Source organism: Lissotriton helveticus, chromosome 3_1 (assembly GCF_964261635.1).
Source record: "Lissotriton helveticus chromosome 3_1, aLisHel1.1, whole genome shotgun sequence".
NCBI classification, from domain to species: Eukaryota; Metazoa; Chordata; class Amphibia; order Caudata; family Salamandridae; genus Lissotriton; species Lissotriton helveticus.
The window spans coordinates 2,098,168,990-2,098,185,149 of NC_136061.1; the positions used below are offsets into that span (position 1 = coordinate 2,098,168,990).

Below are 16,160 nucleotides of genomic sequence, written 5' to 3' on the forward strand. Positions count from 1 at the left end.
CTTCCAAATTAGATCATCGTTGAATCCTGAACCGACTTTCCACGAAAGGAACTCAAGACTCTTCTCAAGATTTCTCCCTTGTGACTAAGGAGTAGTCACCCTGCAGCAGCAGGCACCATCCAAGCATCGCGGTCTGCTGTAAGTCTCTCCTCCGGATCAAGACTGCCCAGCACGACGAGAACCGGCTTCCCTGGCACCTCTGACCTCAACCTGCATCATCAGCCCAGCTGTGATTCGTGGGTGTGACGAGACCTCGAGGGACCGGCCATCTTCAAAGACTGCACAACGCTTGTCCAGCACGACCACCGAGTGACCCTCGACTGAGTGCTTTGGGGTAAGAGAAGCCCCGACCCTGAGCAGCTCCAGCACCGAAGTCCAGCCCCCTTGCATCCACGAGATCTGAGTGGGGCCCTTCTGCTCTTAGCTGCTCACCGCGTCGTCCAGGTCACTTGCCCGTTGGCTAGTGGCCCTCCCGACGACGAACTACGACGACAACACCGCTGGTCTGGTTGCTCCAGACTGGCCCTTGCTTCCCTTCATCAGAGAAGCACCCCGGACCCTACTGGTCCACTCCAGACTCCATTTTAGGTCCACCGCGTGGGCTTGCATTTGCCAAGACTTGTTGCCCCAATCCTGGGTCCAGCGACGTCGACAGCAGAGACCTTCGTGGGACAGCTCGCACCTCCATCCTGGTCGCCGACAACGCCTCCTGGTCCGAGAGACTGCAGAGCCCAGCAGCGCCCACTCACCTGGTCGAGGTGACTTCGCCCGGTGCCACTCTGGTGCCCACTCAATCACTGGCTAGTGATTCAGAACTTGGTCCCCTCTGCTTTCAGGTCTTCCTCTTCACCGATCCAGGCTTGGATCCTCACAAACTTCTTCACTGGTCGCCTGCCAGCAACTTCTTTCTTCAGGCTCCTGGTTCATCAACGAAGAAACCCGACGACACTTGAACCCTATGCAGCCGCAGCCCCTGGGCTAGGTAAACCGAGTACTCCGGTGCTCCAGCGTAGGCCCACTCTCTAAGTGTCTAGAACCACTGTCGTTTTTAACCTACCTAGTCGGGTTCGCCCGAGAACACTAACTTTGTCTTTGCTAGCCTCCATAGACTTTTTCCCGCCTTACGCGTGAGAGTTCCCACTCTGCACACGACGTCCCTAGGCCTCCTGCTTGCAATCAAAAGGTTCAGTAGTCCAGTCCTAGCGATTCTAAAGCCTATGAGAATAGTACTTACCTGCTAGTAATTTCGCATTCCACTTTTGTAATATATGGTTTTTCGTGCCCCCCGGGCATTTGTGTAAATTGTGCGACTTGAAGTATTTTCTTAAGAGTTTTGTTGTGTGCTCAGCTCCCTGTCTCATAAAGAGCCAGGGTAGTCTTGTTATAAATAAATATACGTTTATTTTCATAACAACTTGTGTGGTGTCCTTTCACTTGGTGTTCAAGGGGTACATGTGATGGTAAAACAGCTGGCTTAACACGCCCTCTAGAGTTTAGCCTTAGACTGCTCGTATCCATGCTACTAGGATAGCTGGTCTATAAGGTTGACTTACAACCAATCATCAATAAGGGTTGTTGGAATGATACATAGTGATCACTAGAACAGTGAGCACTGCATATCAGGCCAACTTCTCACACCGACGACGGACACGGAGCCGCAGACGACGTCTACGACGCGCAAAGGTACAGCTACACAAAAATTTCCGGATCCAGACTGAAGCCTGGGGATATTCTAAGGTAAGGAATCTATCACTAACGTGTCTCTTTCAGATGTCCTACTTCAAATAAATTGAGAGTCACCAGAGGCAACTCCTTTGGGATGGCAGGTCCCCGTATAGCGTTTTCCAAGTTGATCATTAACTGGTATGATGGGGGGAATTGGTCTTCCCTACTTAAAGAAAAACTACTGGTCGTCCCAGTTTGCGGCGCTTAATCATGGGGTTTCTGGCCGACCTGATGATTCCGAATATGTCACGGATAGGCGGCTGCTCCAGAGGGGGGGGTGTGGGGGGGGGGATGACTATACAAGAGCCTTATATGCTGGGCCCCGTAGATTCCCGCTGACCGGACCCACAGCACACGCCGTCCAGTTATTGCACACAGTCAATAATGAATATGCTACTTACCAGTATGCATCTGTCCTTGGCATGTAGGGCTGCTAACATTCATATCTATTGCATAGATCGCCGCCTAGTGTTGGGTCCGGATGATTGCACATTGTTGTCCTGGAAGAGTCTTCGAAGTATCACGAGATAGGTGGCTCCTCCCCTGGACTACAGTGCGCATGGGCATCGACTCCATCCCCAGATTGTTTTTAGCCATTGTGTCAGAGATGGAGTGAAATAGTGTAAATGATGTCCATGCTAATGATTGAATGCAAGAAATTATCTGCAGCCGCTACGGGCACCGGGGAGGAGGGTGGGCGATATGAATGTTAGCAGCCCTACATGCCAAGAACAGATGCATACTGGTAAGTAGCATATTCAGTTTGAGGCATGTGGGCTGCTAAATTCATATCTATTGCATAGAATAGATAGCAGCCCCTCCATTAACGGCGGCCGCCCGTGCCAGCTGCAGAAGTCTGAAAAAGGGTTTTGAGAACAGCCTGTCCTACAGCTGCCTGCTGCTTGGAATGCACATCTACACAGTAATGTTTGGTAAACGTGTGTGGTGTAGACCACGTGGCTGCTCTACAAATGTCTTCCAAAGGAATTTTCCCCAGGAAAGCCATGGAGGCTCCCAACTTGCGTGTGGAGTGTGCTCTGGGGGGGATCGTTAAAGTGCGTTTAGCTTTCTGATAGCAGATCTGAATACATTTAACGATCCACCTTGCTATTCCTGCTTTGGAAATTGGGTTGCCTTTGTGCTGGGCTGAGAAGGCAACAAAAAGTTGCTGTGTCTTTCTAAATGGTTGTGTTCTGTCAATGTAGTACATTAACGCCCTTTTGACGTCCAACGTATGGAGCATTCTTTCCGCTACTGTTTCCGGGTTTGGAAAGAATGCGGGCAGTTCAATTGTTTGATTGACATGAAAGTGTGAAACCACCTTTGTAAGGAACTTGGGGTTAGTGCGTAGCACTACCCTGTTTGAATGAATTTGTATAAATGGCTCTTGTATCGTGAGCGCCTGTAGCTCACTAACACGTCTGAGAGATGTAATAGCAATGAGAAAAGCCACTTTCCATGTTAAGAATTGAATCTCACATGAATGTAGAGGCTCAAAAGGTGGGCCCATCAGTCTAGTGAGGACCACATTGAGGTTCCACACAGGAGCTGGTGGTGTTCTAGGAGGAATGACTCTTTTCAGTCCCTCCAGGAAGGCTTTAATGGCAGGCACCCTGAAAACAGAGAGATGCTGCCTGTTTTGGAGATAAGCCACTATGGCGGATAAATGTATCCGAATGGAAGCGTACGCTAGATTGCATTTGTAAAGATGTAACAAATAGCAGATGATGTTAGGAATGGATGCATCTAGCGGGTTTATTTTATGGTCTGTACAATAAATGACAAACCGCTTCCATTTCGCAGCATAGCAAGCTCTGGTAGTGGGCTTCCTTGCCTCCCTGATGATGTCCATGCATTCTGGAGGCAGGTTAAGGTAGCCAAACTCTAAGACCTCAGGAGCCAGATCGCCAGATTGAGCTGTTGCGGATCTGGATGCTGAATGTCGCCATGGTTCTGCGTCAAGAGCCTGGGTGTGAGGTGCAGCCTTTGATGCGGTACCACGGAGAGTTCTAGAAACGTGGTGTACCATGGTTGGCGTGCCCACGTTGGAGCAACCAGGATGAGTGTCATCGAGTGTTGCTTTAGCTTTCGTGCCACCAGCGGTATGAGAGGTGCTGGGGGAAAAGCGTACGCAAATCTGCCTGACCAGTTCATCCATATCGCATTGCCCTGCGACTGTGGATGCGGGAACCTGGCGGCAAAGCTTTGGCATTTTGCGTTTTCCCTTGTGGCAAACAGGTCTATCTCTGGATGACCCCACTGCTGGAAGTACGGGCGGAGTACTGATGGATGTATCTCCCACTCGTGCATTTGATGGCTGTACCTGCTGAGCAGATCCGCCATCTGATTGTCCTTGCCCGGGAGGTGTTCCGCCATGAGGAAGATGTTCCTCTGAATGGCCCACTTCCACATGCTCTGAGCCAGATGAGACCGCTGTGGAGAGTGCGTACCCCCCTGCTTCTGGATGCAGTACATGGCTGTCATGTTGTCCGTCCGGATCAACACGACTTTGTTGCACAGATGTACCTTGAAGGACTTGAGTGCCATGAAGATTGCCATCAACTCTAGATAGTTGATATGCATCTTCATTTGCTGTGTCGTCCATAGTCCCTGCACCATGTAGTGGAGCACATGAGCTCCCCATCCCTGGAGAGAAGCGTCCATTGTCATGATGATCTGTGGCACAGGCTCCTGGAACGGTCGGCCCTTGCAAAGGTTGTGTGGATTCCACCAATGCAGAGAGTTGTATGCCCGACCGGTCACCAACACTAGGTCTTTTAACTGTCCGTGAGCCTGATTCCACTGACGTGCCAAGCACTCCTGAAGCGGAAGCATATGTAGTCTCGCGTGCGGGACTATGAAGATGCAGGAGGCCATCATGCCTATCAACTGCATGAACACTCTCGCTGGGAGTGAGTGTTGTGGTCTGAACATCTGGATGAGCGACTGGATGCTGTCGATCCTCACCGGGTTCGGCTGAGCTGTAGCAGTCAGAGTATTTATTGTCGCGCCCAGATACTGCCGCACATGGGCTGGCTGAAGGTGCGACTTTGGATAGTTTAGCGAAAATCCCAGACTGTGAAGGAGGTGAATGGTGTGGGACATGTCGGCGGCGCACTGCCGTTCCGACTTTGCTTGAACGAGCCAGTCATCTAGGTAAGGATAGACATGTATGTTCTGTCTCCTGAGGTGCGCCGCCACGGTCGCCAGACACTTTGTGAACACTCTGGAGGCAGTGGTCACTCCGAAGGGTAGGACCTTGAACTGGTAATGCCTGTTTTGTATGGTGAACCTGAGGTATTTCCTGTGGGACGGGTGGAGTGGTATGTGAAAATAAGCATCCTTGAGGTCCAAGGTTGCGAGGAAGTCTCCCTGGTTTAACAATGGAAGAACCTGCTGTAGTATATGAAAGTGTTCTGAGAGGATGTAAAGGTTGAGGGGGCGCAGGTCCAGAATGGGTCTGAGTGAGCCGTCCTTCTTTGGGATTAAGAAGTACAGGGAATAAACCCCTGTGCCTTCTTCCTCCACCGGCACAAGCTCTATTGCGCCTTTGTGCAGCATCACAAGAACCTCTTGCTGCAATAAATGCACGTGCTCTGCTGACATAGGTCGTTGTCTTGGGGGTATGATGGGTGGAGTGGACGTTAACTCCAAACAATAGCCGAACTGGATAAGTTTCCTTACCCACCTGTCTGTGGTGATGGCCGTCCAGACTGGCAGGAACTGCTGGAGTCTCCCCCGACAGGTGTTGGATGGTCGGGGGGCAGTGACAGAGAGTCACTGTTTGTTGGCAGCAGAGGAACGGGAACTGTTGTTGCCTCTGCCTCTGCCCTTGGCGCTGTTTCCTCTGTAACCTCCTCTACCCTGTTTGGGGTACGAGGACTGTGCGCCACCTCTATTGAATTGCGTCTGCTGTGCCAAGTGTCCTCTGTTAACACCTCGTGTACTTGAGCGACGAAAAGTGCTCCCTCTGAATTGCTGAGACTGAAGTGCACCCATGGATTTAGCTGTCTCAGTATCTTTTTTGATCTTCTCTAGAGTGGTGTCAACCTCCGGGCCAAACAGTCTGTCCGGATTAACGGGCTGGTTGAGGATAGTCGTCTGTATCTCTGGCTTGAACCCTGAGATGCGGAGCCATGCTTGACGCCTCAACATCACACTAGTGTTTATCGCTCTTGCTGCTGTATCCGCAACATCAAGCGCACATTTAATGGCAGCGTTGGAAATGAGCTTGCCCTCCTGTATCAGCATCTCAGCCCCTTCTTTAAACTCGTCTGGAAGGTGTTGTAGTAGCTGCTCTAGGGTGTCATAGTGCGCCCTATCATACCTGGCCAACAGGGCTTGTGTGTTAGATATGCGCCAGATGTTGGCTGCCTGTGCTGCCACCCTTTTCCCTGATGCCTCCAGCACTTTTGACTCTTTGTCTGGGGGAGGAGCTTCACCCGTTGTCTGTGAATTCGTCCTCTTGCGGGCATTGGAGACCACCAAAGAGTCCAGAGGCAACTGGCCCCGTATATAAGCCGGGTCCCCAGGTGCCGGTCTGTATTTCTTTTCTATTCTCGGGTTTACCACCCTTGCTCTCGTGGGTTCCTTAAAAATGTCTGTGGCATGTTTGAGAACACCCTTAAGCATTGGAAGTGTTTTCACAGTTTTTTCTGCTGCAGAGAATGTGTCCAATAGAAAGTCAACTACCACAGGGTCGGCATGCATTTCTACCTTATGGTTTGCAGCCGCCCTATCAATCAAGGCATTAAATGCCGCTGAGTCTTCAGTTGGAGAAGTTTTCACACCATAAACCTGTGGGTCATGCACCACTTGTTGGTCCCCCTGGTCACCAGAGTCTACCCATGAGTCCTGTTGCTCATCAGGGTCAGCGTTATCAGGGAAATTATATTACTCATCTTGCTCACCCCCATCTCCATCTGAGCCAGTGGGTGAAGGTGTTGGACTCCTCCTAGGTCGTGGAGGAAGTGTCTCAACTAGTAATGGAACGTCTGGTGCTGGCCTCTTCTTCTTTAGAGGTATCACAAACGACTCCAAAGGCTGGGACGTAAATTTCCGCTTGTAGAGCGTCAATTTTCCCGTGTTGGCGTCGATATAGTGTTCCGACTGCTCTTCCAGTGCAGGTTGTCGACCAAAACGTCCACTGAGCTGTGTTTGCTCCGAACCTCCTGAGTCTTTTGGCACCGATCGAGGTGCAAAGGCCTTCGGCGCCACCTTCGGCGGTAAAGTGTAGAGTATCGGCATCGAAGTCTTTTTCGGTGGCGCCATCGACTGTGGAACCGAGGGCGTTTGAGTCGCCGACGTCAAACCCTTCTCCCGTATCCGTTTGAGGGAGTCCGAGACTTGCTTAGTAAAAGAAGCGGAGGGCTTAGTAGATCCGACCGATGACCTCGGTCCGCCACCAGGGGAAGATCGGAGCGTCGACGATGTTTCCTTGGTCGCCGGAGACGCAGACGCACCCTCGACAGCTGCGGTCCGGGCCTCCGCCACGGCCGTAGGCGCCCACGCTGTTGGCTTTGGATCGGCAGGTTTTTGTTTCTGCGTCGTGGCTCCAGACTTTGGCTCGGGGCCCTTCGCCGACTGCGCTTCGACTGGGCGTTTGCCTGTTGGCGCGGTAGTCTTGCCCGAAGGCGGTTCTACAGTCTTCCTCGACTTCGAATCGACCACCTTGCTCGACACGTGCTCGACGACCTTCTTCGAGCTAGGCTCCTTGACCACTTTCGGTACCTTAGCCTGTTCGACAGCCTTCCTCGGTTACGAAGCCTCCGAAGACGACGGCGTCGATGGCGTAGCAGACGTCTTCGGTTTCGATGGCGTGTCGGCCATCTTTGTTGTTTTCGATTCCGATGGTTTCAGTTTCGGTTTCGATTTGCTTAATGGAGGCTCCGTTGGTGTGTCCGTAGCCGGGCCAGAAGGCGGGGCCGAGGATCGAGGTGCAGGGTCGTGGGTAAGGCCGTTTGGCGATCCCGTGACCTGAGCCTGAGTAATTAAACGTTCGGGGCATAGCTCTTCCTCCGAGCTATCTTCCATGGCCCCATAAACTTCCTCGACGTCCCCTACCTCCTCGACGTCTTCGTCTAGGTCCTGGCCCTCGACGGGTGCTCCGTAGTCAGCCTGGACCTCAGTCGATGGAGGCGAAATCTGCAGTTGAAGAGCTTGGTCTTCTGCTTCGGGGTCGTCGAAGATGTCGACAGGTGCCGGAGCCGCTCGCCGGGCCTCGAGGCGCGCCGCGCGCCGAAGCTTGAGCGTTTTCTTCGACCTGAACTTCGAACAGGCCATACAGCTGGCCTCGTTGTGGTCCGGCGAGAGGCACTTGTTGCATACAGGATGCACATCGATGTGTGGGTACTTCGAACCGCACACGGGGCAGAACTTGAACGGACTCCGTTCCATCGTAGTTTCGTCGGGGTCTTGCTGCGACGACAGAGCCTCGATGACCGAAGAGTCACTCGACTCTCCAGATATCCGACTCGAAGAGTTGGAAGAAACACGAGACCGAACGCGAACAATACCCACGAGGTAACGAAGGCCTTTTGGCCTTAAAGAAGTTGTTATATTGATTCCGAACAAGAGACGTCGAAATCACATCCGAACCCAATGGCGGAAAAAAACAATCTGGGGATGGAGTCGATGCCCATGCGCACTGTAGTCCAGGGGAGGAGCCACCTATCTCGTGATACTTCGAAGACTCTTCCAGGACAACAATGTGCAATCATCCGGACCCAACACTAGGCGGCGATCTATGCAATAGATGTGAATTTAGCAGCCCACATGCCTCGAACATACCTGAAGTGGGAGAACAAACTCACACTAGCCATTCCGCTGTGGAGTTTGGAGAGACTGGGGAACCTTTGGAGATCCAAGATGTTTGATAAGTGGGACCTCATTGGGATTTAGCGAATCAAAGACATCTGGAGGGAGGGAACGATTCAGCCATTTGCATCACTCCAAACACAGTACAGCTTGAAAGACACGGAGTATTACCGTTACCTCCAGGTCCGCCAATGCGTTACTCTCTCAGATCCCCAGTGGCACGACACTCCCTGAAGCCTCCCTCCTAGAGGACAGAATACTAGACGGACATCTTACAGAGAGAACCATCATATGTAGGAAGTTGATCAACAACATGGAAGATCCATTGCAGTCCCTTAAGGGAAAATGGATTGGTGACGGACATTTCTTCCCCACGAGTAGTTGCAACCCAGGCCAGACTGAGATTAGTGCAGCTTAAAATACTGCATAGGATCTATGTAACGGGACCTGACCTGGTACAAATGAGACGTACAGACAGCGGGGAGTGCAGAAGGGGATGTGGGGAATTGGGAACATTCATCCACATACTGTGGAATTGTCCGCAGATACAAATATACTGGAGAGACATACACCACACTGAGGGTGGAACTGGGAGTTGATATGCAGCCAGAGGCCCGGAGGTGCATTTTGAATGTCTGGGAGCCCACAGATCTCAACATGTACACTACGCAATGGGCAACATAGGGCGTATATGGTAGCAAAACGAAACATTGTACAGCAGTGGGGCGCTAGTCAGCCGCCTCAACTGAGGAGATGGGAGGAGGATCTGGACTGGTGCATGTATAGGGAAAAGTCAGTCTTCATAGCGAGAGGATGCCCTGGGAAATGGAATAAGGTTTGGGGAGCATGGAAGCGATACAGAGGTGACATCTGTCTTCCACCGGAGCAGCAAATCGATACTGAAACTCTGGTTACCCCGTGATCGAGTCAAGATACTAAATGTAATGTATTTTGTATTATATACAATGCCACTGAGAAATTGTGAAGTCGCCTGCTTGTAATTAATTGATGTGCTTTGGTCAAACTGTTTAATAAAAAGAAATGTAAAAAAAAAGGATGCTTATGGTGGGATTGAGACATTATGCTGCGCTTTTTATCATTCTGTTTTTGAAGTTTGATCAATAAAAGAATGCCATCTTTGTACAAGCTGCACTCCACTGCTTAAGCAAATAACAATGAATTTGACAAGTTTTCCCTCCATTTTGTTTTTGAAATTAGCCTTTTTTTGGAATACACCTTTCTTATATTATTGATAAAGTTCAGAAAGAATGCTCAATTTTAATTTCTCACTCAGTCATCCTCAAATCTTTCCAAGAACAAAATATCAAGGTATCAGAAATACTACTTTACCACAATTTCAGTACTAGTTAATATTATTTAAAAAGGCTCCTCGTGATGAAACCTATTTATACCATTTATATCTTGGTGTAATATAACAGAATTTATCTTGGGACTGAAATGCATCATATTTAATTACCTGGATATCAGTTCTCTGCAGGAATCGGTTAGTGCTGGACTCTCATTCCTAACCATGCAAGTTAGAGCAGAGACAACACCTGCAGCCAGCAGTTTTCGGATCCTAGTCACCACGAAGTCCTTTTTATCCTAAGGTAGAAAGGCAATAATAAGAGACACATTCTTGTAGCATAGCAGTGGCTTAAGACTATAAGAAGATCCATACAACACATCATTCACCTAGGCTTTCTTACTTTCCCTCCTCAGATCTATCAACATCTTCACCTTCACCCTTGATGAATATGTTCATTCATAATACCAGCATTAAGTCTTCTCAGCGTGATTACTATCACCCCCTTCTTAACTGGCATGTGCTCTGCATAAGCACAAGGATTATGTAGGTGTCATGGAAAAAGAGAGAAAGTAAAAGACAAGGAAAAATCAATAAAAGATGAGAAAGAAGGACTACAACACAGTTACAAATAAGTAGGGTAGGATAAATTGGTCTAATCCATTTAGTAATTTTTTTGTAACCCATAAAAATTATTTACAATGTTCTCCCTCCAAGGAAAAAGACCACATTATAGCTACACAGCAGTGATCTGGACCCTCACTGATTTTCCCACTTATTAACTCACCTTGGGGTGTTCCTCTGGAATATGCTGTTTAGCATATTTTGCCAGCTCTAACATTTGTGGATCCAGTTCTTCCTTGTCATAGCTATTGGTGCAGTTCACCAGGGTAGAAGCAACAGCAAACAGCACAGTCTTGTCCTCTGACTGCAAAAAACATTTAAAAAAACAAACGTAAATTCTGAAACTTCAAAAATTTAAATTTGCTATACTTACAAGTCTCACTTTATAGTTAACAGCAAGGTATGATCCGAGCTGGCTGATATTACATCTCAAAGTAAACAATATCGTAATAAAGAGGATGTAAAATAATCAGTATTCAGGCCCTTGAGTGACCAGACAATACCGTGCTTCAATAAGAAAGAGGCTTTCAAATGATTTGGATGTTTGTGTAGTCACTTTATTTTTCATGTAGATCAGTATAAACAGGCTGCTTCACATTCAGATTTCAGAACCTTTTGAACTGTTTCTTTTTCCATATATAGAGAGATCATGGCGCCCATTTCACATTTCACACTATCATCTATAAAAACACGTACAGATTATTCCACAATCAATGTACCACAAAGACGCCATTTCCTATCCAATTAATAAGCATCTGCTCAAACTAAACACAAACTCAGTAAAATGGAAAACGCACCTTGGGTTTATTTAGGCAACCCCTTGAAATGAAAATAACATTTGTATGCGCTCTGATACCCAGAGGTGTCTAGGCGCTAATGTTCAGAGTAGGTACTGCCTTTGGTGTAATGCCAAAGAGAACTGTCAGAAGACATAGTGGTTAAAAAACAAAGTCTTTAAGGCTTTCATAAAGGCCAGTAAATCAACCTTTGGCTTCAAATCCAGTGGCAAAGAATTCCACAGTTTGGAAGCATAGGTAACAAAGCTCCTACCACCTCATCTGGATCTTTTGAATTTTGGGATGACTAGGTTCGGTGCAGAAAATGAGCATAGCGGTCTATTATGGGAATAAAGCTGAAAGTGCTGTCTGAGAAATTCAGGTCTGGATCCTTGCAATGCTTTAAAGGAAATGCAATGAGCTTTAAAATCAATGTGCTTCTTGACAGGGAGCCAGTTAACGTGGACCAAAGCTTGTTTGGGGATACTGAAAAGCAGGTGAGCCGCTGCATTTTGCAAATTTTTTAAATTTATTTAGGAAACTTTTCAGCATTTAGTGAATAGTGCATTGTAGTAGGGTAAGGAAGTGCCCTCTTTTTGCATGGTTGCCCCCACTTTTTGCCAAATTGCTGATGTACTTTGACTGAGTGTGCCCAGGGTTCCTGCCAAACAGGTACCAAGGGCCTATGTTCTTTCCCTAAACTGCATTAAAAACAAAACTTAATTGGCACTCTTTGGCCACAGGTCCGTCCCTTGTAAATGGTGCCATAGGTACCAAGGGCACTGTGGCCAGGGAAGGCCTCTTAGGGCTGCAGCACGTATTGTGCTACCCATAGAGGCCCTGTACTTTTACACACACACACAGCCTTTGCAGGCTGCGTGTTTTGGTGCAGAACAAAGTGAAGAGTCGACATGCCACACATCCCTGTGTGCCATGCCTACAAAACAGTGCCCTGCAATAGGCCAGCCACCCCTCTAGCTGGGTGTACTATGCCAGTGCTGAGGGTACAGGAGCATGAGCCCTGTACCCCTACAGTGTCTAACCAATTCCTAGACATTGTAAATGCAGTAATGCCAGTAAGAGTATATGGTGCAGGGAGTTTGTCATTATGAACTCTACAGTATCATTATGGCTTTACTGAAAACTGGGAAGTCTGGTATCAAACTACTCAGCACATTAAAACCCACACTGATGCCTGCATGGGATTTAATGAAAAATGCACTGTGACTGGGTTCGGTTGAGTGTCCATACGAGGAAGTAATTTTGTTATAGAAGAATTTCGAGAGCTGGTTGCAAAGGTCTTGCAAGAGGAGATGTTGCTCGTTGTAAGAAAGTACCCTCTTCTTGCAAGGTTGCCCCCACGTCTTGCCAAACTTCTGATGTACTTTGAGTGTGCTCTGGGTTCCTCCCAAATAGGTACCCAGGGCCTATGTTCTTTCCCTAAACTGCATCGAGACAAAACCCAATTGGCACTCTTTGGCCACATGTCAGTCCCTTGTAAATGGTACCAGAGGTACTGGGGCACTGTGGCCAGGGAAGGCCTCTAAGGGATGCAGCACTTATTGTGCCACAGTTACGATGCCCTGTACCTTTACACACACACACACTGCCATTGCAGGCTGCATGTTTTGGTGCAAAACAAATTGAAGAGTCGACTTGGCACATATCCCTGTGTGCCATGCCTACAACCCACTGCCCTGGCATAGGTCAGCCACCCCTCTAGTAGGGTGCACTATACCAGTGGTGAGGGTACAGGTGCATGAGCCTGGTAACCCTACAGTGCCTAAACCAATTCTTATGTGTTACAGCAAACAAATGATGGACAGAATGTTGACAATGCAAACATTCTCCCCCAGTCAAAGGATCTGGGTTAAATCCATTGTTCTTTTGCCCACTACGCCACCCCAATTTTGGCCCAGCCATATATAAATCATTCTTGACTCTGTGCCTTATGGGAACAGTCCAGACCAAACTGCCAGGCCAGGTCCTCCCTAGACCGGAAACAAGCATCCTAGCACCGGTTTCAGGGTATGTCATGTCATGTTTGTCTAGGAGATGTCTCAGTGTGGTATCTAGGCATATCACACTGATTAGCAAAAGTAACTAAAAAAGTAATCTAAAAAGTAACGTACAAAGTAAACGGAAAAGTAATTTCAAAGTATTGATTCGCCTGTATTTTAACCAACTGATTTTGAACCTGCATTCAATTGTAAAACAATGTATAAGGTTTTGAAAGCATTTATTTCACTTACCTGCACCAGGCTTGTCATGGTTCTAGAAATAAAATAACTAAATAATATTTGCATACAAATCGAATTGCTCTAAGTTCAGTCTCTGGGTGTGTGACATAATTTGCTGCCTGAGTGTGTATAGCAAATGCTTACCACTACCCTCTGATAAATCCTTACTGCTCGTCCAGACTAACACAAATAGAGAGTAAAGTGCTATCTACTTTTACCTCTGCCTCCCTTTGGGGCTCTACTGGACTCTATGCACAATATAACTCATTTTGGGATAGTATATACAGAGCCAGCTTCCTACAAGTAGTTCAATTTTAAGCTGACGAGGGCACCAATTTCTGCACTTCCTTTGGAATGAACGGAAGAATTTTCTGTAACAGTTTCATCATAAAAAAGGAAGCGGACGTGATGGAATGGATGTGCACTTCAAAAGACAGCTTTCTGTCAAACAAAACCTTTGAGACAAAATATTCTAGAATTTTCACACATTTCTTTTTGGGTTACTAGATACATGCACCACTATTTGGGTGTCATCTGCGTATGAGACAAAAAAGAAGCCACATGATTTTATCAGTCTAGCCAAGGGAGTAACATATAAGTTATGAAGGGTTGGACTCAAAGATGAGCCTTGTGGAACCCCACATGGTAGTGAAAAGGAAGAACAGACGAAATCGTCTAAGGTCACAAATTGATCTCGGTCAGTAAGAAAAGACTTTAGCAGAGCAGTTATTATTCAAGCAATTGCATAAACTAGGATTTATATGTCAGCTTACAAGTAGAAGGTCTTTGGATATCCATAGTGCTAATATGCCCATTTATGGTATTTCATCATGTTGTTTGCATTTTAGAAATAAGATCTCAAAACCTACATTGTTATCAAAACAGATTAGGATGTTTTCTAATCTAAAATGATTGTTGTGGCTACATACCTTTACCTTATTTACACTATAGAACCCGGAATAGGCTGAAGGTGTTATAGCTTTACCAACATTTCTTCCATCTAATTTGGATCCTTTGAAATGTTAATCATTTTATAATTACAATCTGACTCTACAAGCATTTGTCTACAGGCAACAACCACAAAGGGTACTATTAACTTGGAACTGACAATAGCCAACTGCATCTAATTAAACAGGTTTGTATGAAAAATAATTGGTAGGAAACATATGGCATTATACAAGTTGAGATGTGCGAACTATGTATCTTACTGGCTTGATTGCTGGAAACAGAGTAACAATTCAAGGTAAGGACCATGGCACATTGCTCACTTGAGTTTGGAGAATATTTTAAAGTCACTAACTTGTTGAAAGAATTTGATTGAGATAAAATAACATTCTAAAGATTTTGCAGCTGAGGAATAGCTTGTGAACGTAGCTAGGGAGTTAACTGAAGTTCCTGCTCTTCTACGCCCAAGACGATTCTATTCACTTGCAGAGTCCCTCAGGGTTTCACCTTACCTACAGTTACCTTCACCTCAAAGTGGAGCCCCTTAGCATTCTTCTCACCAATACCGGCATCACAATTCACCAATATACCAATGATGCACAACTCTACTTGGAAGATTCCACCACTCTAGTCGTCTGACTCCTCAGATACTGGCAGAGCTACGAGATGCTCAACCCAACTAAGACAAAACAATAACTGGTGTAAACCAGGCTTAACCACATGGACATGGATGGACTCAAATCCCAACTTTGAACCAACACATTTGGATTCACTCCGGGGAACAAACCCATCCTGAAGGAACACACTGTAAAGGAAACAAACACTATCTTGTACCACCTCACTCTATTAAAGAAAGTGAAAAGGTTTCTCCCAGAAAGAGTCTTCAGAACTACGGTTCAATCCCTAGTACTCTTGCATCTCGATGGTGGCAAAGCCATGCTCCAAATCCTCCCAAACTCTACAATGGCACGCGCACCCAGGATATAGAATAACTGCCCTATACCCATCAGGACCACCCAAACTCAGATCCAATTTAGGAAATGGCTGAAGAAACATATGTTTAAGAAACACTACATCACAAGGCAGTAACAGTCTATTTTCCTCCCAGAATCTAGTAACCGTGGCAATCATTTGTTGGCTGTACCTTTGCCACAAAACATCGCTCTGCTGTCTTTTAGCTAGGTTCCCGCTACACAAATGTCACATACATGAAGAATCCAGAAGGACTTTTTCCTGGCATTACAAAAGCCATTTATCTCATGCTCCTCCCCATATCCAACAGTTCACATCCCTCATGTTATTTCTGTTGCTAAAGGTGAAATTTCAGCACAAGCATAAGGTTTCCTGAAACAAATTTATGGTAACACTTCAAGGTTGCCACGGACTCTACACTTTCAATTCGTCTCTCCACACCTGCAGTGTTTCTGATGCTTCACTGGAAAAACTGACACTTATTTCATGAGCAGTCAAGAAACCATTGGCGGTCACACAACTGAAGTGCTGTTTAAAAAGTCCTACATAATCATTAGAATATATTTTTCTGTTAGCTCCTATAACAAATATTAATTTGTATATTTTCACAACTACAGGGTGAACATTTGCATGTACTTGTACCTGCTTTCTAGCCTCAATGGGCTTTGGGTCGGGTTTGATGTACAAACCTACAAAGAAGTCTTGATTGGAACCATGGTTGGCACAAAATGTGGCGATCAATATCCCATTAAAACA

At 46.9% G+C, this 16,160-nt stretch overlaps 1 protein-coding gene across 1 annotated transcript in view; it reads right to left on the reverse strand.

Moving 5' to 3' along the window:
- UNC45A (unc-45 myosin chaperone A) overlaps positions 1–16,160 on the reverse strand; it is a 367,777-nt gene that overhangs the window by 164,099 nt on the left and 187,518 nt on the right. The window contains exons 13-14 of the mRNA XM_078683264.1: positions 10,635–10,775; positions 10,019–10,146 (exon numbers count right to left, since the gene is read on the reverse strand). Of these exons, the coding sequence (XP_078539390.1) occupies positions 10,019–10,146; positions 10,635–10,775 (269 nt within the window). The remainder of the gene's footprint in view (positions 1–10,018; positions 10,147–10,634; positions 10,776–16,160) is intronic.